This window comes from Triturus cristatus, chromosome 10 (assembly GCF_964204655.1).
Source record: "Triturus cristatus chromosome 10, aTriCri1.1, whole genome shotgun sequence".
Classification (NCBI taxonomy): domain Eukaryota; kingdom Metazoa; phylum Chordata; class Amphibia; order Caudata; family Salamandridae; genus Triturus; species Triturus cristatus.
In genome coordinates, this window is record NC_140593.1 from 1,025,864,352 (window position 1) to 1,025,890,847 (window position 26,496).

General features: G+C 41.6%; 1 protein-coding gene across 2 annotated transcripts in view; it reads left to right on the forward strand.

Moving 5' to 3' along the window:
- The first annotated feature begins 498 nt into the window (after positions 1 to 498).
- VPS35L (VPS35 endosomal protein sorting factor like) overlaps positions 499 to 26,496 on the forward strand; it is a 476,592-nt gene continuing 450,594 nt past the window's right edge. The window contains exons 1-2 of one of the 2 annotated variants that reach the window (XM_085629063.1): positions 518 to 704; positions 14,258 to 14,426. In XM_085629063.1, coding sequence (XP_085485189.1) covers positions 14,338 to 14,426 — 89 coding nt within the window. In that variant the 5' untranslated portion in view covers positions 518 to 704; positions 14,258 to 14,337. Of the gene's footprint in view, positions 705 to 14,257; positions 14,427 to 26,496 lie in introns of both variants that reach the window. The other variant, XM_085629064.1, reaches the window with a different exon arrangement.

Genomic DNA, 26,496 nt, shown 5'->3' on the forward strand with positions numbered 1-26,496 from the left:
GGGACCTTATAAGTGTTTAGTCATGCAACAGTTGATGTTGTTGCAGTAAGGATATTGTGCTGCATAACTATATACTTATAAGGTCCCAAAGGCGAGACCTATTGGCTATGCCAATGCTTGGTTTTTTTTAACGCACGGAGAATCACAGGATGTTGAGGCGACGCTAACCTGGTTCTCTAGATCAAAAGTAGGCAGCTCTGACCCTAACACCCTTCCTATGTAGCGGTAGTAACGAACCAGAAGGCAAAAAATATAAAATCATTTTTCCGTGGTAATTAGTAACTGGCAGGAAAGGATTATAGGATAGGAGTCCTATCCGAGCACACAATTACCAAAGTAACAGAAACACAAGAAACCATGAATACAAGTTTTCTCTCATTTTCTTAGTTGTACTCGTACAGTCTGAGCCTCGCGCAGGCGCAGTATGTACTGTTGGACGATTGGCCTCTTAGCACCCTTACCGTTACGTGACGTCCTGTTGACGCCCAGTCAGGAGGCGGTGCACTCGTGACACAGTGTAGAGACCGGGTGGTTTTCGTTGCTCTCTGCGTTTTGCATTTGTTTTCAGGTGTGTCAGGCCCGGCCGCAGGTTCGCGGAAGCGGGATGGTGTCAAATCAGACACATAAAGTGTGTGTACAGTGAATGACAAGGGAGGAGAGCATCTTTGATTGTGTGCCATTGACACGCTGCATACGAATATGTGGTGAGTTGTGTTCATATATCATTCTCCTATATGTTGTAGGCTATGGTGTCTGTGCTAGGAGGCTTTCCAGCTTCCTCTTCGAACCCTGAACCATTGACAGGGCTGAAAGTAGAAGGCGGAAAGAGAAAGTCTCGTGGTCCAGACTCATTTTCTGCTGCCGTATCTTCCTAAAAGCCACCATCCTTGGAGTGCGTCCAAATAACCTATGCAGGCACAGTTGAGTTGATTATATAGCGTTTTCTATACCCCTTGCAAAGCTTAAAGCGCTCATTTACCGTTTCGAGTCTCCAGGACTGGTCTGGTAACCAAAAGCAGCCCTGGCAAATTGTATCCGAAAAGCTCCATACTGCATGGACTGAGCGAGCCTGGCCACTGCAAGGGGGGGTTGAGTAGTCCCTTCTCAATAAATATTTTGAAAACAAATTGCAACCGGATGGATGGAGATTGGAAACAGGACTGTGCGGCTCAGTGAATAAATAGTTGGTTGGTGGAGAGTGGTGCATTAATTAATTTAAGAATGAAAGCTGCTAGCTACATGTAGCAAATAGCCTCGATGAGTTGACCCGAGGTGGGTGCTCTGGTTTACATTTTAGCTCTCACAATAAAATATTACTCTCCAGAAACACTTACCACCAAACCTTATGAAACACACACAGCCTGAATGTAGCAAACACCGATCACTAATTTAGCTCCTCACAGAAATAAACACAAAGCTTTGGTCTAAAATGGGAGAGAGAGTGAGATAACTATGTAGTGGCTGAATTGTACAAGAAACCAGGAAACATTGCATCTATACCGGCTTCCACTTGACCATAGTGTGGTAATTAATGTTTTTCAGTGTCCCCTTTTTCTTCATCACAAGGGCACCTTTAACTACATCAGTTCGGGCTGTGCGCTGCAAAATACTATAATATTACTCCATCTTCTGTAGCACCTGAGCCACAACTCAGGGCAAAAGACTGCAGACTTCTCTTATAGCATTGTTGTCAGGGTAGTGGTGGTGAGGCATCAATGTTTCTAAGCACGTGATTACATTCTGCCACATGAAGCAATTGTCACACAATACAATGTTATAATTCAATATACTAAACTGAAGTGTGTTGCAAAGATCACATTATATAGATATACACAGTTTAGAATTTGGAAGAGCCGCATATATGTTCAAGACTGTCTGAGCCAAGGAATAGCAGACTCCCAATCCAACCCTCCACAAATCCCTGAACGTTATCGCTGCTCATAGCGACTCACCTGGAAACAGGAACCATCCAAATGCAAAAATAAATACAAGCTACCAGAGGTTGAACACATGTTATCTAGCTTACCCTGAATAGAGTGGTGGTTCCTGCCTGGCCGCACATCTCAGCCAACCAGGAATCCTATTTCTAACAATGGTAGTATTTGGAACAGTTCGTGCACCAGGTGGTACAAAAACATGTCTGGTAGCCTCAGAGCTCCTGACATGGTGGCTGCATGTAATTTGGAAGGATGTAATAAATCTAAGCGAAAGGCCCCCCCTAAGGTAATTTGAGGTCCAAGAGGAGGGGGGAAAAAACAATGAATATTAAAGGGAGACTCTTTCAGGACCTATGTTATTTTATTTGAGACTTCAAAAAGTTCTCACCTGCCAACATAACACGGAAAATTAAACAAAGAAATCTGTTTATTTACTAACAATTTTTATTTATATTTTTTTAAATTTTTGTAAGCACTCATTGAGAAGTTTTCTCCATTGTTTTCTTAACTTATCACATATATATTCATTTAGTAGTATCCAAAAACCTAAAGCATAACCCCGTGGCTAATCATATAAAAGACAATTCATACTCTCACGCATACATCAGTCATACTCATATTTAAAATATAACACTAAACATTTAGTGGTTTGGCATAGTCTCCAGGACAAGGAAGTAACAGTGAATACAGTTATTTCAGATAGTATTGAGTCTCTGGAGACCTCTCCTCTAGATGGAAAGAGGCCTACGCGCGTTTCGGTGACAAGACACCTTCTTCAGGGCCACCAACAGGAGGGGCAACAAGCCCTAGATGATGTGGGGGAATCTGTAGAGGGTTAAATATAATAGTTATAAATAAGGCAGGTAATGTATTTTAACAAAATTTATAGACTTCATACTACTTATGTGGATCTGGGATCACTCAGATATTTTACAAAAAACCAGCATGTTTTCACTCTGTATGTATATAGCTTACATCTTTAGAAGTGACTACAAGGATAGCCCTTACACCAAAAAGATAAGTGAAATCAGATAGTAAGAATTCAAAAAGAAAAGGAAAAAAAATTATATAAACAACAAAGTACCTTGATAACTAGATGCCTCAGTAATGTATCAATCAAAAAAACAGATAAAAGCAATCTTGTCCAGTCAGTGCTTTTCAGGAACTTCTGCGTCTGTGCAGAAATAGTGTTTATAGTTGTTATACTGACTAACTCTAGGTAAGCGTAGTATTATACATTCTCTACGTGTAGGGAAATACCTACCTTTACATTAATGCGATACTCATTTCTTCGCTATTGCCAGAGACATGTGAAGGTGCGGGTAATTTACTACCGTTTCTGCCGTGGGGTAGCGTCCCAATGAGTCCAAGATGTAAATGTAGCTTATTTGGTTCTATGAAAAATGTCAAAAATAAGATAGGTTGTACTATATAAATTGTCAGCCTGATGTCTTACATAGCAACGCTGTAGTTAAAACGGATTATTCAGCTGTGCTCGATGGCTTACCTTTATGTGGGCTTCATACGTCCCAAATAAAAGTTTTTTAGTGGGTCCTTATGACGTATGTCGCTGCGGAACACTGTTGCCTTTCAGTCGGTTAGCTCTTGCTACTAACCCTGATGTCTCTAGGAAAATGAACACGTATGTTTGTTACTGCCTATTTATCCTTTCGTTTCTAGTTGTTGACAATCTATTTTGTGGATGGTAGATCGTCATAGGAAAGATGGCTCTATTATTTAGTTTAGACTACTAAAAACTGATTTATACGTATATTCCGAAGGGGCATTACCGTGGCGGGCGCGAGATTTTGCATGCGAGAAATGCATTCCTATTTTTGGCACTAAGATGTTAACAAAGAGGTACGACATGGTGTCGGTAAATCTCATTCACCACGAGTCAGTAGTAACAAGAGATAGAATTCTTTACAGCGCTGATGGTTATCGCAAAGGTATAATGCTAAATGTTTGATGTATCTTATTAACGAGGTACGTCTTTCTTGTGTGCGAAATAAAAGCTTACACTTGGCACTAGGTATCAAACAATAGAGGCATTTGACAACGCTTGCCCGGTAGTCACAGAGTAACGACCTCGCTAGTGTATCTACATACTTATGGGTCTTATTGACGAAATACGTCTTTATAGTATGTGGGGTAGGGGTTGACGCTTAGCACTAAGTATAAAGCAATAAGGACATTTCACAACGCTTACCCGGTAACCGCAGAGTGTAGACCTCGCTGGTGCATCAACTTCCGAGGATCAATCGGGGTGTGTGATGTTTGCGCGAGTTTTGAATATGATACTGGATGGCGATAGGTCAGGAGGTGAGTCACGTGATCCTAAAGACTAAAGCTGGTAATGATTGGTCTAACGGGAGGTCACATAGTATGTTGCGCGATCGCAGCAGAAACACTTACAATCCAATACGGAATCTAGGTTGTTGGCGGAGCCATATTGTAATGTGAGGCTGGCTATGGTATAAATACATCTTATTACTAACTTTTGACGGATATAATGATTATAGAATCTTTAAGGGTGCCGAGAAACGGTAACCCAGCTGTTACAAGTATTAATAAAAAGACCAAACAAATTTGGTTATTTGGTGAAACATTTCATGATTCTAGATTTAAATATAAATGCAGACTCATAGCAGATATACCGTTGGTAAACTCAAGCTTTTTAAGAGGGTGTAGGCGTCCCAGTATGTATACTGAGCTCCCCACATAGGCAATATATGTAGGCAGATACATATATGGGTATATATGATGTAGTTTATTGGGTCATCGCAGCTAGTGGGCCATAGGTCATAGGACTATTCAGATGATATATGAATAAGGTGAGAAGCATATCATACACGGTCGTTAGGGCTGAGTTAGATAGACAGGTACAGTAGTACTAATGTGAGTTTGATTAATGGCTTAGCCGTATGTCTAGTGAGCAAACTAGGTGACTAGCCATACAATTTCTTCATTAAGCCCATGACGTACTGTGTCGAAATAGAAAATCCAAAAGGATTCTCGTTCTTTCCTTATCTTCTCTGTGTCACGTCCCGCTTTTGGAGTGATTTTCTCTAATATCAGCCACCGAAGATCTGTCTCAGTGTGGTGCTGGTCCAAGAAATGGTTAACCATTGGGGCTTGTCTTTTTCCCGTTTTAATTGCAGATTTGTGTTCGGACAGTCTGGTTCTGAACTCTCTGCCTGTCTCTCCTATGTAACCTAATCCACAGGGACACAATATCAAGTAGACTAGGTTACTGCTTCTGCAGTTGGTATGGCTTTTCAGTTTAGCTGTTTTGGAGCCATAGTTGCAGATTTGGGTGGTAATCGCTGAGGGGCACGCATGGCAGTTACCACATTTGTGGTTGCCTAAGATGGGAGGGAGTCCATCGATAGTCATCTGCTGTCCTTTACGTAGCTGTGGCCTACTGTGAACCAATTTGTCTCTTAGGTTTGAATTTCTCCTGAAAGCTACGATAGGGGGAGCTAGAGCACTGTCTTCTTCGCAGACATTCAGGATTTTCCAATTCCTGTGTAGTACCTTCTGGATCTTGTTATTCAAACTGGAATGGTTAATTACGCAGACAATTTTGTCCAGTGATGGTTTTTGTCTACCAGAGATTAGTGCGTCTCTGTTGTAATACTTAGCGCGTTTCAGGGAGTGCCTCACTAGTCGTCTGGGGTATCCTCTAAGGAGGAGTCTCTTTTGGAGTTCTTCTGCATGAATATTGAACTCACTTATGTTGGTACAATTACGCCTGATCCTTAAAAATTCTCCAAAAGGAATGGAGTCCTTTTGACAACTGGGGTGGAAGCTGCTGTGTTGTAGAATGGTGTTTTTCGCAGTCGGTTTTCTAAAGAGGCTAACTGCAATTTTGCCTCCACAATCCATAATCCAAATGTCTAGGAACTCCACTTTTTCTGTGGAGTATTTGGCCGTAAATTTAAGGTTAACGTCGCTAAGGTTAAGCCATTCAATATATTCTAGAAGATCTTGTTCATTCCCTGTCCAGATGAAGAAAATATCATCTATAAATCTATGCCATACCTGTATGTTCTCGTAGAAAGGGGCCACTTCATTAAAAATGTGTTTAAGTTCGAACTCGCCCATATATATATTCGCTACACTGGGAGCACACGAAGCTCCCATGCTGGTGCCTTTGATCTGGTGGAAAAGGGCCTCTCCGAATTCAAAATAATTGTTATGGAGTACTATGTCAAGGCATTCCAAGATGAATCCGTTTGGTCTGTCACCCGGAGTTCTAGATAGAAGTGCCGCCACCGCCTCTAAAGCTAGATCTTGGGGGATGTTTGTATACAGAGACTCAATATCTAGTGTAACTAAATATTGAGTCTTATGATTAAACGGTAAGTGCTCTATGGTCGTAATCATGTGTCCTGTGTCTTTAATATAGGAGGCATACAGCTTGGTAAGTGGGCAGAGGAATGTGTCTACATATTTCGAGAGTGGCTCTGTACAGGAATTGATAGAAGAGACAATCGGTCTCATGGGTGGGTTCTCTGCATTTTTGTGCGTTTTGGGTACTCCGTATAGAGCAGGGACAACTGTATATGTCCGATTTAGAAAGTCTAGCTCTTTTTGACATATAAAGCCATCTCTGAAAGCTTTGGTTGTGCAATTCTCAATAAGTCTTTTTAGTTCTGGCAAAACAGATCTATTGACCTTGCGATAGTGATCTGAATTCGATAGCATGGATTTCATTTTGTCATTATAGGTGTCAAAATAACGACTCTATCACCATTAAACCCTGTGATAAAGCAGGTGGCATAGTCGTCATGGACAGTGACACCTATAATGACAAAATGAAATCCATGCTATCGAATTCAGATCACTATCGCAAGGTCAATAGATCTGTTTTGCCAGAACTAAAAAGACTTATTGAGAATTGCACAACCAAAGCTTTCAGAGATGGCTTTATATGTCAAAAAGAGCTAGACTTTCTAAATCGGACATATACAGTTGTCCCTGCTCTATACGGAGTACCCAAAACGCACAAAAATGCAGAGAACCCACCCATGAGACCGATTGTCTCTTCTATCAATTCCTGTACAGAGCCACTCTCGAAATATGTAGACACATTCCTCTGCCCACTTACCAAGCTGTATGCCTCCTATATTAAAGACACAGGACACATGATTACGAGCATAGAGCACTTACCGTTTAATCATAAGACTCAATATTTAGTTACACTAGATATTGAGTCTCTGTATACAAACATCCCCCAAGATCTAGCTTTAGAGGCGGTGGCGGCACTTCTATCTAGAACTCCGGGTGACAGACCAAACGGATTCATCTTGGAATGCCTTGACATAGTACTCCATAACAATTTTTTTGAATTCGGAGAGGCCCTTTTCCACCAGATCAAAGGCACCAGCATGGGAGCTTCGTGTGCTCCCAGTGTAGCGAATATATATATGGGCGAGTTCGAACTTAAACACATTTTTAATGAAGTGGCCCCTTTCTACGAGAACATACAGGTATGGCATAGATTTATAGATGATATTTTCTTCATCTGGACAGGGAATGAACAAGATCTTCTAGAATATATTGAATGGCTTAACCTTAGCGACGTTAACCTTAAATTTACGGCCAAATACTCCACAGAAAAAGTGGAGTTCCTAGACATTTGGATTATGGATTGTGGAGGCAAAATTGCAGTTAGCCTCTTTAGAAAACCGACTGCGAAAAACACCATTCTACAACACAGCAGCTTCCACCCCAGTTGTCAAAAGGACTCCATTCCTTTTGGAGAATTTTTAAGGATCAGGCGTAATTGTACCAACATAAGTGAGTTCAATATTCATGCAGAAGAACTCCAAAAGAGACTCCTCCTTAGAGGATACCCCAGACGACTAGTGAGGCACTCCCTGAAACGCGCTAAGTATTACAACAGAGACGCACTAATCTCTGGTAGACAAAAACCATCACTGGACAAAATTGTCTGCGTAATTAACCATTCCAGTTTGAATAACAAGATCCAGAAGGTACTACACAGGAATTGGAAAATCCTGAATGTCTGCGAAGAAGACAGTGCTCTAGCTCCCCCTATCGTAGCTTTCAGGAGAAATTCAAACCTAAGAGACAAATTGGTTCACAGTAGGCCACAGCTACGTAAAGGACAGCAGATGACTATCGATGGACTCCCTCCCATCTTAGGCAACCACAAATGTGGTAACTGCCATGCGTGCCCCTCAGCGATTACCACCCAAATCTGCAACTATGGCTCCAAAACAGCTAAACTGAAAAGCCATACCAACTGCAGAAGCAGTAACCTAGTCTACTTGATATTGTGTCCCTGTGGATTAGGTTACATAGGAGAGACAGGCAGAGAGTTCAGAACCAGACTGTCCGAACACAAATCTGCAATTAAAACGGGAAAAAGACAAGCCCCAATGGTTAACCATTTCTTGGACCAGCACCACACTGAGACAGATCTTCGGTGGCTGATATTAGAGAAAATCACTCCAAAAGCGGTACGTGACACAGAGAAGATAAGGAAAGAACGAGAATCCTTTTGGATTTTCTATTTCGACACAGTACGTCATGGGCTTAATGAAGAAATTGTATGGCTAGTCACCTAGTTTGCTCACTAGACATACGGCTAAGCCATTAATCAAACTCACATTAGTACTACTGTACCTGTCTATCTAACTCAGCCCTAACGACCGTGTATGATATGCTTCTCACCTTATTCATATATCATCTGAATAGTCCTATGACCTATGGCCGACTAGCTGCGATGACCCAATAAACTACATCATATATACCCATATATGTATCTGCCTACATATATTGCCTATGTGGGGAGCTCAGTATACATACTGGGACGCCTACACCCTCTTAAAAAGCTTGAGTTTACCAACGGTATATCTGCTATGAGTCTGCATTTATATTTAAATCTAGAATCATGAAATGCTTCACCAAATAACCAAATTTGTTTGGTCTTTTTATTAATACTTGTAACAGCTGGGTTACCGTTTCTCGGCACCCTTAAAGATTCTATAATCATTATATCCGTCAAAAGTTAGTAATAAGATGTATTTATACCATAGCCAGCCTCACATTACAATATGGCTCCGCCAACAACCTAGATTCCGTATTGGATTGCAAGTGTTTCTGCTGCGATCGCGCAACATACTATGTGACCTCCCGTTAGACCAATCATTACCAGCTTTAGTCTTTAGGATCACGTGACTCACCTCCTGACCTATCGCCATCCAGTATCATATTCAAAACTCGCGCAAACATCACACACCCCGATTGATCCTCGGAAGTTGATGCACCAGCGAGGTCTACACTCTGCGGTTACCGGGTAAGCGTTGTGAAATGTCCTTATTGCTTTATACTTAGTGCTAAGCGTCAACCCCTACCCCACATACTATAAAGACGTATTTCGTCAATAAGACCCATAAGTATGTAGATACACTAGCGAGGTCGTTACTCTGTGACTACCGGGCAAGCGTTGTCAAATGCCTCTATTGTTTGATACCTAGTGCCAAGTGTAAGCTTTTATTACGCACACAAGAAAGACGTACCTCGTTAATAAGATACATCAAACATTTAGCATTATACCTTTGCGATAACCATCAGTGCTGTAAAGAATTCTATCTCTTGTTACTACTGACTCGTGGTGAATGAGATTTACCGACACCATGTCGTACCTCTTTGTTAACATCTTAGTGCCAAAAATAGGAATGCATTTCTCGCATGCAAAATCTCGCGCCCGCCACGGTAATGCCCCTTCGGAATATACGTATAAATCAGTTTTTAGTAGTCTAAACTAAATAATAGAGCCATCTTTCCTATGACGATCTACCATCCACAAAATAGATTGTCAACAACTAGAAACGAAAGGATAAATAGGCAGTAACAAACATACGTGTTCATTTTCCTAGAGACATCAGGGTTAGTAGCAAGAGCTAACCGACTGAACGGCAACAGTGTTCCGCAGCGACATACGTCATAAGGACCCACTAAAAAACTTTTATTTGGGACGTATGAAGCCCACATAAAGGTAAGCCATCGAGCACAGCTGAATAATCCGTTTTAACTACAGCGTTGCTATGTAAGACATCAGGCTGACAATTTATATAGTACAACCTATCTTATTTTTGACATTTTTCATAGAACCAAATAAGCTACATTTACATCTTGGACTCATTGGGACGCTACCCCACGGCAGAAACGGTAGTAAATTACCCGCACCTTCACATGTCTCTGGCAATAGCGAAGAAATGAGTATCGCATTAATGTAAAGGTAGGTATTTCCCTACACGTAGAGAATGTATAATACTACGCTTACCTAGAGTTAGTCAGTATAACAACTATAAACACTTTTTCTGCACAGACGCAGAAGTTCCTGAAAAGCACTGACTGGACAAGATTGCTTTTATCTGTTTTTTTGATTGATACATTACTGAGGCATCTAGTTATCAAGGTACTTTGTTGTTTATATAATTTTTTTTCCTTTTCTTTTTGAATTCTTACTATCTGATTTCACTTATCTTTTTGGTGTAAGGGCTATCCTTGTAGTCACTTCTAAAGATGTAAGCTATATACATACAGAGTGAAAACATGCTGGTTTTTTGTAAAATATCTGAGTGATCCCAGATCCACATAAGTAGTATGAAGTCTATAAATTTTGTTAAAATACATTACCTGCCTTATTTATAACTATTATATTTAACCCTCTACAGATTCCCCCACATCATCTAGGGCTTGTTGCCCCTCCTGTTGGTGGCCCTGAAGAAGGTGTCTTGTCACCGAAACGCGCGTAGGCCCCTTTCCATCTAGAGGAGAGGTCTCCAGAGACTCAATACTATCTGAAATAACTGTATTCACTGTTACTTCCTTGTCCTGGAGACTATGCCAAACCACTAAATGTTTAGTGTTATATTTTAAATATGAGTATGACTGATGTATGCGTGAGAGTATGAATTGTCTTTTATATGATTAGCCACGGGGTTATGCTTTAGGTTTTTGGATACTACTAAATGAATATATATGTGATAAGTTAAGAAAACAATGGAGAAAACTTCTCAATGAGTGCTTACAAAAATTTAAAAAAATATAAATAAAAATTGTTAGTAAATAAACAGATTTCTTTGTTTAATTTCCCGTGTTATGTTGGCAGGTGAGAACTTTTTGAAGTCTCAAATAAAATAACATAGGTCCTGAAAGAGTCTCCCTTTAATATTCATTTGGAAGGATGTAGCCTTGGTTTTCTCCCTCCTACCCTGCCCATCTTATGTTTATTAATACCTGTGACCTGTAATCTTATTATCTTGGAAGGTATTTGGTGGAGTAGCAAGCCCAGTAGTTCATTATATTTTAGGGCAACGATGATTTTTATAAATTTTACCCTCCCCCTGTGGTAAATAAAATATCACGCTGTCATAATTTTTCAGATATCAATAAGATCATGCATAAAGCAAGAGGCTGAGTCTGTGGTATCAGATTCATAAAGGGCTTTATTCCAATAACTCGAGTCAAAGGGAGAATATCTCCATCACCAAAAAGGATCTGGACGGGGCTGAAAAGTATTCTCGATATTCTCAAAACATTATTCACAGAGTACAGTATATATACATTTCTCAATTGTACGTAAGCAAGAGAGCAAGAGAGAATGAGATAAGAGCATGTGGGCGTGTAAGTAGGCGTGAAGGTGGGCGTCCATGTGGGCGTCCACTTGATGATAAGGGGTAAATTGTCATGTGTGGGTGGATACCTGGAGATGATTTCGCAATGTCAGCAGAAATACTTGGCAGAGATGCGCGCGCAGCAGCATGACGTGTGATAGACGTGCAACTAGAGGGTGAAGGGGACTTGACATTTAGCTCTACATGTGGAGACAAAAGTCTGGGGTTATGTCAACCTAATCCCAAATCATATCTAATATCCTATGTTTAAAGAACTGTGTTATCCACAAGGGAAGGGCTCTCGGACAGAATCTATTCTATACTGACTGTGTGTGCGTGTACAAGCGTCTAAGTGTCTATATGAGATGCAAGGGGATGGGAATATTCCATGGTGACAGGGCTATGAATTACTTGCATGAGGGCAGAGAAACCGGGCCTTTTGCTTGGTAACTGGAGGAATGTTTACTTAAGCTACTAGGCAGGAATGCATCGGCTGAGGGGGAAGCAGATAATTCGAAGGTGAAATACAGCTCTTGGCAGAGAATAGGCTGATGTCAGGCTTCGTGAGCCGCGCAGAGAATGAGACAAAGTTCATGGTCACAGATGCAAGCTCAAGCTGAAGCTGTCAGAGGCAGAGAGCAGGGAAAGGCTTTGAGGACAGAATCGGGCCTACTTGCCTGAACTGTAAAAATGGAGTAACTTAGCCATATAAAGTCGGTGGCCTTTCATACTTAGGAATCGAATATCCAGCCCATTCATGGCGGATCTGACAGAGGACATGTTAACGGTGGACGCACATGTGTTTGCGTCTTCGAAACTGGAACTGAAGGGAACATACATGTATTTGTAACATGCACATAGAACCGTTGGGGTCCAAGATAGGGGACATAACTGATCAGGGAAATCCACATTTCCACATTCCCTCCTTGTCCCCTACTTGCCCGTCAAGAAACATCAATCTTCATTAATCCATCGATTTGCTCATGGAGCATCATTTCTTCTTCTTTCTTCTTCCGGGATCTTGAGCGAAAACCTTGATGTGGAATACACGATGTGGCACACAGACCACAAATCGCTGGTCCACATTGCAGGCATAGACAGCAACTGAATAGTATGAGAAGGCCAATACCTAGGAAGGATAGGACCCTCCATCCAAAGGTGGATAATACACTCCAAAACCAACCGGACCAAGTCCAGGTGCCTGGATTCTGGTGTATCTGGCTTACAATCTTATGAAGGCGAGTTATGGCTTTATATACAGATGGCAAATTTTCTGGTATGAAAAATGCAATGGCTTGATCCGATGACCCTACAAGCTCCGCCCCTATCGGCCAGGATAACGTCAAGGACAAGACTATTTTGAAGCACAACAATCCGCATAGCAGACTGCTCTTCTGTTAAATTGCCTAAGGCGGAAATAGTTTCGTTCACTACTGCTTCAAGGGTTCTGGTTAATCTACGTATCAGCTTACTATTGGTAACTGTACCTATATAGGGAAAGAAACCTTTATTGAAATCTGTGTATTTTTCCCAAGCTGTTTCAGTGTAATCGACAATTGGGAGATCTCTCTGCTGTCTATTGTGTACTAAATGAGTATTTCTATGATAATCAGGAGGAGCTAGGAAAACAGGTGGTAGGAGGAATGCTATGTAACAGGTGGTAGGAGGAATGCTATGTAACAGGTACCATCCCAATCTAGAGGTAGGCGTATATATGCGGTCTGGCCACATATAAAGTAGGAATGACGAGAAGCTCTAAATGTAGACTTGCCTTGATCACTGAATTTTATTACAGTGGTGCATTTACTATGGCCCATGTGTATGGAGCCATTCTTTCTTATACATAATTCCTCTTTTACTGGGAATACGGACATGGCGGGCAAGATTGGTGTAGCTTCAGATTCAACGTTCAGGATCATGAGGTTAAGTGTAAAATTACCTAATCCATATACTTCATTTCTTAGATCAGTTCCTGTTCTTTTGGGAAGTCCCTCCTTGTTAGGGTAGCAGACTTTAAGCAAAAACTAAATTCAGGTTTCCCCATACCCAGTTGTCTTGATAAACTGCGGAATTCGAATCTAGGGAATTAATCAAACTAAACCATGCTCCACAGGAGCCATTGTGTGTGAACGGATAGAGAAAAAGGGGCAAAAACTCCCTTATAGTTCTGATAGGGGGGGAGTCGGCCACAGACCCAGCAGTCTGTAGCATTGCTAGTCTGATGTGAATGGTGCAGCATCTGAATAAAGGTATTGTTGCGTAAGGCAAGTCGATATGATAGCTCATAGGATGGCAGATCACTAAATGTGTGCTTTATGGTATCATTAGTGGAGGAGTGTAAAAGTGAGGCAATAGGAGGAAAAATAGCATGTAGTATTAAGCTGATACATATTATCGTGATGCTCTTAAGATATTGAAAAATTACAGTCACTATACATCTATTTGCTTCTTATCTAACTCTCTTATTTTTGCTTTATGTTATTGTCCAAGATCTTATGCGAGCCAGAATACATGTTCAACCGCTTCACCACCTAGTGGACTTAATTGATCAAACGGGTTCTGACTTTTTGAATCAAGGTTTAGCTTTGTGGAAACTTCTGGGCATTCTCCTCTAGAAAATGTTGTTCAAAATCCAAGTTCAAAGTTTTTTTTCCTTTGTAAAAGAGTGGTGAAGGTGCACTTTGACTTTAACGGCCGTCCCCGTGGTCCAGAGCACTGACTTCGGCGCCTGTCATCCAGGAGCGATGGAGTATTCTTTGACCTGGGTGTTGTCAGGGAAGGCGGCAGCAACCTGCGAACAACAAGAGAGTAGTGCAGACATCAAGGAAGCCAGGTAATCTGTCAGCATGTTACTGTCAACATAAGTAATCTTTTAGGCATTGTAGTGCCCACATATTTTGGTGGTCTACCAAAGACCACTTCATAGGGAGATAAGCCTGTTCTAGAATGAGCTACTATTCGCATGTAAAAGAGGGCAACCGGCAGGGCTACCATCCAATCTATACCTTTGTCTGCGCAAATTTTAATGTCTGATTATGTCTTTCTACAAGGCCTGCTGCTTCAGGATGTCGCACACAATGGAATTTCCAGGTATACCCTAACAGAAGGGACACCTGCTTCATTAGTACCAGGACATATTTGTAACCTCTACATCTGTTTATTTGGATATAATCCATTTGGAGCACTTCAAAAGGGTGGTCAGGTGGATGGAATCCACCTTGTTCCATCGGAATGCCTTTACCTGCATTGAATTGGCAACAGATCATACATGTTCTGACCTTTTGTTTCGCTGCTGCACGCAGGTGCTTGTTGAACCATATATTCTGTAAGCTATCTATCATTGCTTTCTCTCCTAAGTGTGCAGGACTATGTGCGGTATTTATAATCACTTGTACCATCGAATTTGCCCTTATTCATCCAACCCTGATCAGTCAGTACCCCTCCTTGTTCCGACCATTTCTTTAATTCGTCCATAGTAGCATGTGTCTGTATGTCTTGTACATCCTTGGAAGGATCCCTAACTGTCATGGCTTTGGACAGTGATAGTATCTGTGATTTTGTCATGTCTAGTGGGGTCTGAGCTGTCTGTTTAGCAGTTCGGTCTGCCAGATCATTGCCTTGGGAAATGGTATCTGTGGCTCTAGTATGTGCTTTACATTTTAGGATAGCTATGGCTGTTGGTAAATGTATTGCTTCCAGTAGGGCTTGAATAAGGGGGCCATGCTGTATCTTGGCCCCATGAGAGGTCAAGAAACCTCTTTCTCTCCACAAAATCGGTGTAAATGTTTACTCTCAGGTGCTTAGCTCTTATGCACGCTTGTGTCAGGGCGATGAGCTCTGCTGCTTGTGCTGACAATATGTCTATTCTTTTAGTCTCTATTATTACAGTATCAGCAGTCACTGCATATGCTGCCACTAATTCTCCCGCCCCTGTCCTCATGCATGAGCCGTCAACATATAGTGTTAGGTCGGGGTCTGGGAGTGCAACATCTGTCAAGTCTTGTCTTGGTTTAGTCACGGTATGTATTACTTCAACATAGTTGTGTGGTGAAACGCTTTCTGTACTGGAGGGCAAAAGGGTAGCGGGATTCAGTATGTTGCATCGTCTGATCTCTATGTGTGGTTGAAATAACGTCAGCTCATAATCCGTCAGTCTAGCTACAGTCAGGTGTTGTGTTTGTGTCCGGTTCAAGAGAACCTCTACTGCGTGTGGTACTTGTACTGTCAGAGGGTGGCCCAGCACTATCGAGTCACTTTGTCTTATGGCTAAGGCCGTTACTGCAACTGATTTAGGCACGCAGGCAAAGCCTGTGCTACTGGGTCTAATGTACTAGAAAGATAAGCACAGGGCTCGTGTTTTCCTGCATGATCTTGTGTTAGGACAGATAGTGCTGTTCCATCCCGCTCTGTCACAAAAACATAAACGATTTGTTGTAATCAGGGTTTGCTAAAACTGGTGCTTGACATAAAGCTCTCTTTAATTCTTCAAATGCCACAGTGTGTTCTTGTGTCCAAGGGAGGACTTTAGTAGAAGCTGTATTAGGGGCTTGGACTAATTCCCCTGAAAGATCACAATAAAACATGAGAAAAAGGGGAAAACACCATACCTATTTCCTTGGCTTAATTTCTAAGGGGGCTAATTTCTAAGGGGCTTAATTTCTTAAGGGGCTAGCGGGAAGCGAACCTCCTCAGGGGCCACCCTGTGTCTTGACAATACTATTAATCCCTGTGTGTAGCTACTGGGCGTAAGCAAAATTATAGGAGATACACAGCGTATGTGAAACGGCGAGAAATCCTTCAAATTAATGTACAAACCTCATTGTGTTAGCTCATAAGCTAGCCAAATGACATCTCATATGCAAATGTCCCTATTACATGAACCTACACCAACCTGAAGTCAATATTAATGCTAGGAGGCCCTAATAGGAATGCTAAATTACCTAAATATTCGGAAAACCAAGTTTAAGAACAGTTGTTAATGTTGATAATTAATAATTTATCTGCTAAAGAAATCAGTCAATGTGCAATAATTTCCACCTATACAATAAATAGCCTAATTCAAAAACAAGTCAACTTTTGGGGCCACCACTCACAAGAATGAGCTTACTAAAGCAAACTTTAAAAAGGAAATCCTGTCAGATATTTTCTCATTACCCTAAATACCGGGCCTCATATGTCCCTCTGTGGTGGCAGTCCCTATTTAAAACAGGCCTTTCAAGAGTTAAAATGCGAGTGCACAGATCATAATTGTTCCTTAATGTCCAATCTGGAAACATATGACCGAGGCTGCCTGTCTATAAGAGAAAGGCAGTTATGTGAAAAATATTTTAGTCTTGCATAGCCTTTTTCTTTTGTTTCATTCATCTCCAACACCAATTAGACATACACTGATAACGTGTTGTCTGCTATTTTGACAGCATGATAATGGTAATATCATGTCTGTGAAATTTAGTAATTGTGCCAAGCCATCAGTATACCGGGCACAGAAAGCATGGATAATTACACTAACATATATAAATGAGCAGCGATGCGTAATTACAGTACCTACAGCTCAGATGCGAACATTCTGGCCTGCTTAATTTGTCAGGCTTATAATCAATAACTTATTTACCTGCCCTATACAACCCCATCTGGCAGTGGGTCATCCCAATGATGACCGCGTCAAGTCTGACACACAGGATCAGCAACAATAATCAAAAAATGACGAACACACGAACCTGTCTCTTTTTTTTTTTTTTTTTTTTTTTTTTTTTTTTATAAAAATGTGCTATGCTTCTTTGTACACAATGTACCCTCATGTCCTAGTCGAAGATGCATCTCACATCTTTCCTCACAGACCCGTAACCACTGGATCATTTATCCAATGCAACTGGTGGCAGCTTGTGGCCACAATTCAAAAATGTCTGAATTTGAAAATCGTTTTTATATAGGCACATAGCCCTTAAAATTCCAAGCAAGAGCAACATTTTACTTTCTGACCAGAAGCAATATAACAATTGCTAAAAAATAAAACAAATCTTCTCCATAGACATTTCCTCGGGGCACTTGTTTTGCACAGAATAGAACAAGGGAATCTTTCTCGACTTACATTTCTCAGCTGCCCTGTCTTATCAGAGAAGTTAAAAATAGCCCCTCAGCGCGGCCTGAGCCTGGGCTGCCAGCCATCTTTTGTTTGTTTTTCCTACTCCTGGCCCCAAGGCTCTCCAGCTGCAGGCATTACACAGATGCGATGTCAGAGAAGCCTTCTAAGCAGTGCCCTGTTCTGCTCCTCTCATCGGCCCCCACCTACACTGGCTACAAGGTCAGAATCTGTCTCCGATTTCTGTATCACATTCTGCTCTACACGGCCCCCACCTTCTCCTCACTCTGAAGCTGTCAAAGACAAAAAGACTACTCAATTCCATAAAAACTGCAATAATTCGCTCAATTGAAAAATTATTTTTACATACAATTTGCACTCAGGGGGTCATAATCTTACCGACTTGACCCAGCACATTGGCTCACTGGACCATCAAGAACACAAACCTGTATTCATGAAAAATTTGCAAATTCGAAATACCCACAATTCTTTTTCCAAGCTAAACTTGTCACTAATTATTTTTCGTTAACACTTTGTACATTAGGGGTGTCATCAAATCACAGGAGTTGCTCCTTCTCTAGCTGCACCCCTCTCAATTTCCTATTGACAATGTAGTCAAATGTTGGACCATGTAAACACCAGCTATGCGCTGTTCATTTGGTGGGGGGCTCAAGAACCTTTGGGCTACTATGTAATTAATATATGTATTATAACTGGTCTTTTTACTGGGGCCACTCTTGCTAGGTCCTCTGAAAGGACGGGATAAATACCAGCAACGTCAGTATTTCTTTTTCTGTCAGCCTGCGCTCATTTTACCAGCTCAAATTCCTCCTGTAACATCTCATCCTTGGCTTTTCCAGACTCCAGTCCACTCCTCTCTGCTTCGTGAAACACTTACTCTGACCTTCTATGTGACGCCTTGCGCCAAAAACTCAATGGCATCCTTCCAAGCTGGTCTACATTTTCTCTTTCATAAGAGTGTTTCGTTGTCCATCTACTTGTTCTGCTTTTACTCAGATACCTTCCTCAACTAACACGTTTTCTCGGGCTTTGTCTGAATCCTCCATACTTTTCTCTTCTTTTCTGAGCGCTTACTCTGTGCGTCTATGCTATTCTTTACGCCATAATTCAACAGCGTCTTTCTGTGACTGTCTAGCTTTCCTCTTCCACAACTCTTCTTCGACTTTCATGATACATTCGGCATCCCAGGTCCCAGCTACGGGCCATCTCTGACTTTCTGGTAACTCTTTGGTGTAGTCCACCCATAGATCAAGGAATAATATGGCGTCTAAGCCATGCTTGTGAAAAATAAAATGTCCTGTAGTGTCCCTAGGAGGAATAGGAACTGCTTCTTCAAGCACCCCTTTTCTGGTAGTAATCTGTCTTAACTTCGAGAAGAGCGGCATATTGACAACTGATCTGATACTTACTCTTGAACTCACTTAATACGAAAAAAACACAATAATGAACAGTGAACAATGAACAATCATTCATACCACAATATTTGAACACTTTAAACATTAAACATTAAACATTTTAACAACGACCGACAATGATGACAGTCTGCCTAACTAATCACCACGCTGAATTCTTGACAATAACTGAATACTTCGGAATACTTGATATACTGCTAAACAGTACATATACACTGCTAAACAGTGCAGACCGGATTTGTGTACCCAAATCCGTCTTGACCGGCACAACCTATGTGCGCGTCAACACGCCTCCCCGGCGATGGTACTCACCGAGTAGCTCCTTGAAACGGAAGGCCTCAGAGAATGGACTGGACTCGACGACTGCGGACATCGGACCCTCTGGACATCGGGACTTTGAAAACCTGGTGGGCCTCTGTATACCTCAGACGCAGCTCTCTCGCAGGTGGGCTCTGGGTAGACAATCTGCGTTCCTCACCGCCTCGTATGGATGCCTTGTCGCAGTCTGTCCCCTTCGGTGGCCTGAGGGAGTTGGCGGGAAAAACCCGCGACGTGCACGCTTGAAGTCCATCACGGCTATGGAAGGGGGCAAAACAGGACCTTCATCTCCGGCGTGTGGGGAAAGAGATTAAACTGTTCGGGCGCCATTCTGTGGTAAATAAAATATCACGCTGTCATAATTTTTCAGATATCAATAAGATCATGCATAAAGCAAGAGGCTGAGTCTGTGGTATCAGATTCATAAAGGGCTTTATTCCAATAACTCGAGTCAAAGGGAGAATATCTCCATCACCAAAAAGGATCTGGACGGGGCTGAAAAGTATTCTCGATATTCTCAAAACATTATTCACAGAGTACAGTATATATACATTTCTCAATTGTACGTAAGCAAGAGAGCAAGAGAGAATGAGATAAGAGCATGTGGGCGTGTAAGTAGGCGTGAAGGTGGGCGTCCATGTGGGCGTCCACTTGATGATAAGGGGTAAATTGTCATGTGTGGGTGGATACCTGGAGATGATTTCGCAATGTCAGCAGAAATACTTGGCAGAGATGCGCGCGCAGCAGCATGACGTGTGATAGACGTGCAACTAGAGGGTGAAGGGGACTTGACATTTAGCTCTACATGTGGAGACAAAAGTCTGGGGTTATGTCAACCTAATCCCAAATCATATCTAATATCCTATGTTTAAAGAACTGTGTTATCCACAAGGGAAGGGCTCTCGGACAGAATCTATTCTATACTGACTGTGTGTGCGTGTACAAGCGTCTAAGTGTCTATATGAGATGCAAGGGGATGGGAATATTCCATGGTGACAGGGCTATGAATTACTTGCATGAGGGCAGAGAAACCGGGCCTTTTGCTTGGTAACTGGAGGAATGTTTACTTAAGCTACTAGGCAGGAATGCATCGGCTGAGGGGGAAGCAGATAATTCGAAGGTGAAATACAGCTCTTGGCAGAGAATAGGCTGATGTCAGGCTTCGTGAGCCGCGCAGAGAATGAGACAAAGTTCATGGTCACAGATGCAAGCTCAAGCTGAAGCTGTCAGAGGCAGAGAGCAGGGAAAGGCTTTGAGGACAGAATCGGGCCTACTTGCCTGAACTGTAAAAATGGAGTAACTTAGCCATATAAAGTCGGTGGCCTTTCATACTTAGGAATCGAATATCCAGCCCATTCATGGCGGATCTGACAGAGGACATGTTAACGGTGGACGCACATGTGTTTGCGTCTTCGAAACTGGAACTGAAGGGAACATACATGTATTTGTAACATGCACATAGAACCGTTGGGGTCCAAGATAGGGGACATAACTGATCAGGGAAATCCACATTTCCACACCCCATAAGAATAGGTGCAGAAATGACCACCGTAAAAAAGTTGTGATCTCTTTTTTTTTTCCCCCAATCAGAAGCCAAATGTTGTACTCAACCATATTATCTGTCCTCCTGTTTAGTAATATTTTAGTGTATTTTAATTGTGAGGCTCACCAGTTGCAGCCCAGTTTCTCTACTGTAAGCCTAGCACTGTAGTCAGTGAGTGGCAGTACTTCGCTTTCAACCCAACTGATTCTCTGACCGGAAAAGGTAGAGAAGGAGCAAGTGTGTTGATGGGAAAGTTAACGCTGGCATACTCGGAATCCAAATGCTGACAAGTTTCAATTGTCCAAGTTTACTTGCAATGCTGATCCAGCCGTGAACCAGCAACAGATACTCCACTACCATATACTCACCTGGGCCCATAAAACACATTTACACACAAGCCCGTAAATCCGCTGGAATCAAGGTTTTTGTGTTGTTTCTTACTTCAAGATTAGTTAACTATTAATCCTTACTAATCTTTTGGGGGGAGGGCGGGCGGGAGAATTGTATGCGTTTTATCTAATTATTTTATGTGAACCAATTTCAAATCACAATACAGTCTCGGTCACTCTCAGGAAGGAAGATTCAATTATTCAATCAATCAGACAATCATCGTACTTGGCAATGACGTTGCTCAGAAAGGAGAGGATAGAGAGAAAAGGACATCTGCACATTCATGAAAGTATAATTACCTAGGATGGTGTGAAAATCAGCCCCCTCGCCAAGGAGCTGGGAAGGGTCCCCAGGGAAAGATCAGGCAACAAAGGCTTTAGGACAGGAATCGGGACAGGATAGATGACCTCTCTAACACCAACGCTTGCGTAGCACCCCTCTCTGACACATTTCCTTCTCGAGATTCTTCCGCGATCTTCTTCTAAATTAATTTAGTTTAAGTAGATAATTATGCAATCGATTCTTCATCAGCATTCCCTCGTCAATCCGACAGCATCCCGAGCTCTGCAGCATTCAGCAAATCTCCGTCTTTCTAACTAAGACTACTTCAATTATACCTTTCTATAACCATGTACCACCCATTAATGTTTCAATGTTGGGAAAAATACTAACTCTGATTGGACAGGCAAGGGAGGAATGATCATCACACCTTGCTTATTTTCCCATTTAATCTTTCAGTTCATTGTTTAAAGATCCCACCCCTTAATTTTTATTCATACATTTTTTATTCCCACCCGCAAACACATATATTTGCCACAAAAGTAAAACTTTAATGCATTCCCAGTCGTCTTCAGCGGACGTTGGTACTGGTTCCCAGGGTATGTATCCTTTTCGCCCTTTGACTGTGTTCGAGTCGCATCATTTCTTCAGACTCATTCATACCACGCATGTGTGGTGATCACATGGGTTATAGACTCTGGATTCACATACGAGGCCCAAATGTATAATAATAAAAAGTCAGAAAGACAAAATATTAATTTCAAAATAAAATGGTTCCACTGTATACCACCTATCTCTACTCTAACCCAGTTTACTTATAAAAGCTTTCCCCGCATTAGCATTTAGTAAAACAGTTTAGTTTAGTCTTGGCTGAGCAGATGCTGAGCATGTGAGCTTTCAAGCGGCCATTTTTAGAGCATGTGCGCAAGCGCAAGAAATTCCCTCCAAGCGACAGATCGTCATTACTACGTAGATGTAGTTGACGCATGCGCAATTCAGATTCCCTGTTAGTGGCCATTTTAGAACTTCACTCGAGTTACTTATTAGTAAGACACATAGGCAAGCTTCTCTTTCTATTGTATATCAAGTGTGATGCGTATTAATTTACACAATACATAATTAGTACAAGGTTACGAGTTAAATGAGAGGATTCCTCCGAGCAAGTCTTTTTTTTACGAATCCTTGCTCCATCAGTGCTCAGCAGTGTAGGGGTAGTGGCCAGTGCAATAATCATCATACCAGTGTAAATTGCCACAGTCCATATACAGGTGCTAGAGCTTGTGCAAAAATAAGATTGTCTTTGTTTGTGTGATCAAGTCTTCTTTATTGACACGTTTTCAAGTGGGGTTTGGGTTGGTTTTCGAAGTTGTTGTATATCTTTTTGATTTTGGTGTGGAAGACCTTTGAAGGGTTGTTGCAGAGCCCTAGGAAGGAGTGATGAAGTTGACTTTGACTTCTATGGTGGTGAACTCCATGATGATGGAAAATATCTCTTTGTGGTTGTAGGAGCTAGCTTCAATCTGATCAGTGAGGGATATTCTCTTGGTGTCTCTCAGAAGATGGTGGTAGTCCTGGAGTGCGACCTTGTAAGTAGATCTCGTGTCCGTTTCACGGTTGGATCTCCATTTCCTGTCCATCTGCTTGCAGTATCTCTCGTAGTTCTGGAGTTCGTCGGTGTACCAAGTGGCTTGTCTGTTCATTCTGCTGTGTGTGTGAATTTTGATGAGTGCGAGTGTGTCTGCACAGTTCGCGATCCACTGGTTGAAGTTGGTGATATCCTCGAATAGGTTGTCAAAGGTGCTGGGTTATTATGCTTGGAGTTTGCTACTCCTGTCATTTTCTGTTACTCTATTCCAATTCCAGCGGGGTTGTTTGATGGAGGTGGGTGCTTTGACTTGCGAGGTGGAGATTGTGAAGCTGTTGAAGGAGTGATAGGTCCATGTGAGTGTTGCGTCTAGAGTGTGTTCTGTGATGTGTTTGAGGTCTGCGACGGTCTGGGAATAACTGAAGTTTGGAAAACTTACATGGAGGAGACTGGAGGAGAGGTTGGTGGGGGTCTTCAAGGTGGAAATTGAAGTTGCTGAGAAGTATAAAGTCCTTGGAGTTGATGGTGAGGGGGGAGATGAAGTCTGAGTTGAGGTTGCTGAAGTTGGTCTGCGGACGAGGTGAACTGTATGCTAAGATGCCCTTCAGGCGTTGTCGTTATTTTGTAGGTTGAAGTGCATGTGTTCCATGAAGGGAGTGTCTGAGTTTGTGGTAGTTGCGCTTTTGATGGTATATGATGGCTAGTCCACCTCCAGGTTTGTCAAGGTGGTCTTGGTGTGCAATCTTGAATCCCATCGGGCTGGCCACAACGATATCTAGAGAAGAAGTGGGGTTCATCCAGGTTTCCATTAGGAAGAGGAGGTCCAGTACGCCACTGTTGCAGAGGTTCCAGATTTCGATTGTGTGTTTGCTGAGTGAGCAGATGTTTCGCATGTTTGTGAGAGTTTGCAGAACGTCTGTTGTGGCATGTAGTGGGATAGTTGTCAGGGAGGGTCACATGGGAGTATGAGTTTGGGTTGATCATAAGGGCGTATAGTTGCTGGTGAATGGCAGTGGGGTATTTTCCACTGTGTGGTGCTTTGGCATTATGGGTCTAGCTAGTGAAGAGTAGTAGTGGTGCAGTTCAGAACACAAAATCTCCTCCTGCTTCCACGGATGGAAGGATTTCACAGTCACACGCACATACACACATCACACGCTGGTGGGGCCCATAACACTAACATTCATTTTCATCAATCTATCCGTGCCTACAGGGGAGAGAGAGGGGTCTTCAAATTCCCTTCTGAACTACAGCTTTATTTCCCTTGGATGGAGGAAACCACATTTATTTATTTATCCTGACAATTCCTCCATCCGGAAGTCAATTGGATCATCTAGTTGGCTAGGGAGGTGATGATAAACACTTCAATACTTATGCTAATAAAATATACATTTCAAGAAATAACCACCCGACACAGTTCTTCAAACAATCAATTTCTTTATCTAATTTACATTTTCCATGTTAAAATCCTAACAAGTGCAATAATCTTGAGTCATAATTACCTATTCTGGCTAATTGTCGTTCTCGAAGTCAGAATCGGGTCCTCAGAAAATCATCAAAGAGTCTAACGTCCCGTCCTCTGCTGTCAGCGTCGTGAATAGCATCGATCAGGGTGCGTCTCAAGATCATAGGGTGGTAACCGGCGATATTTCCCTCACTGGACTACTAATATTTATACTAAAATTTTGCATATAAAAGAAACATTTCATAGTTTCTAGTCATTTCATTGGCCGAATTCAGCCCCGTCCCAAGAATTTAAGTAACATATTCAATGTTCACATTTGAATGATGTATTCAACCAGGCGTATGGGAAAATCGTTCCCAGGTCAGGAAAGTATCAGTCTATTGTGGAAAGGTGGCTTTTGGTTCCCATTTTGCAACATTTTCATCCGTGTTCAGGGACATTGGCATCTCGCCCAGAGTAGTCTTCATGGACCTGGTACAGGGGTTCAAGGAGAGGTTGCTGCGGAGTCAGTGCAGACGCCTTCCTCTGCTGTCAATTGCATGAAGTCATGTACTTTATTGTGGATTCAGTTGGCGGCCATCTTTTAGCAGGCCGAAATAGTCAACTTAAGGTAAAGAAACACAAAACGTAATTAATACATGGAAATGAATAAAACAATGTTATTCCCTTGCTAATACCCTTATGTGTATGCATTTATCTAGCCTTATGCGACAACTAAAGCCGTTAATGCGGGTTTATTTAAGCGCAAATCACATAAACATTGCTTAAACTAAACATATAATTTTAATATGCGTACAATCTTAGTTCACCTATTAATTTAGCCATGCAAATGCGTTCCCACGTATGTTCTCTTGATTAATAAGGTTGATTAGTTTATCACAGCACACAGTTTAATCATTAAGATTTATCGTTTAGTCCTTTTAATATAAACATATATAAATGGATTGGGTATACCAAATAATTTTATTTTACCCGCTCCAGCAATCCCCCCTTTGGTGATTTTATCACCACCAAACAACCCACAAATTTCAATTTGGTTTTCCCTTTTGCAGAAATGTGAAATGTCTTTTTGCTTAATTAAAATTCAGTTTCCCTTTCATCTTCTCTCTGGGTTCTATCATACATGCTCTCCTTCCATTCTTCCATTTTTATTTAATTGAGATCTTTTTCTGGTTTCTTTTCTCTCTTTTTGTAAATTTCTCTTTTAACCTTCTTTTTATTTCTCCTATATCTACAACACATACATCCTAATCTAAGTACTAATAATACAAGAATCACACAGGTTAATGGGAATAATATTTTCCCTATTCTAGTACTACCTAATTTACCTAAGAAAGTTTTTATAGCAGCCATCTTATTACTAATTCTAGTCCAGATACTTTCAACCTCCAGTGGTTTTATTTCGTCATGCAATTCTGTAATATTTTTGATATAGACTTTTAGATCTCTGCTTTCGTCAGGAATGTAAGTGCAACAATGTTGAACTTTCAGCATTCCACAGACTCCACCCTCTTTTGCCAATAGAATATCAAGGGCAAGTCGATTTTGCATAATCATAGCACGCATGGCAACCAATTCAGTATTCACCAATAGAAATCCTCCAGCTGTGCTTGTTGACAGTCGATCCACAATAGTGGACAGTTTCCGAATATAATTTGCATTCAAAGATATTCCCATTGCTGGTATCAAGGCTCCAAAAATATCACCTACAATTTCTAACCAAGTTTCTCTTCTGCTTCGCATTAGTAGGTTATTTGGTCCACTATTTTCTACTCTATCCATGTGAAAGATCTTTGGAAAGACCAGGCCTA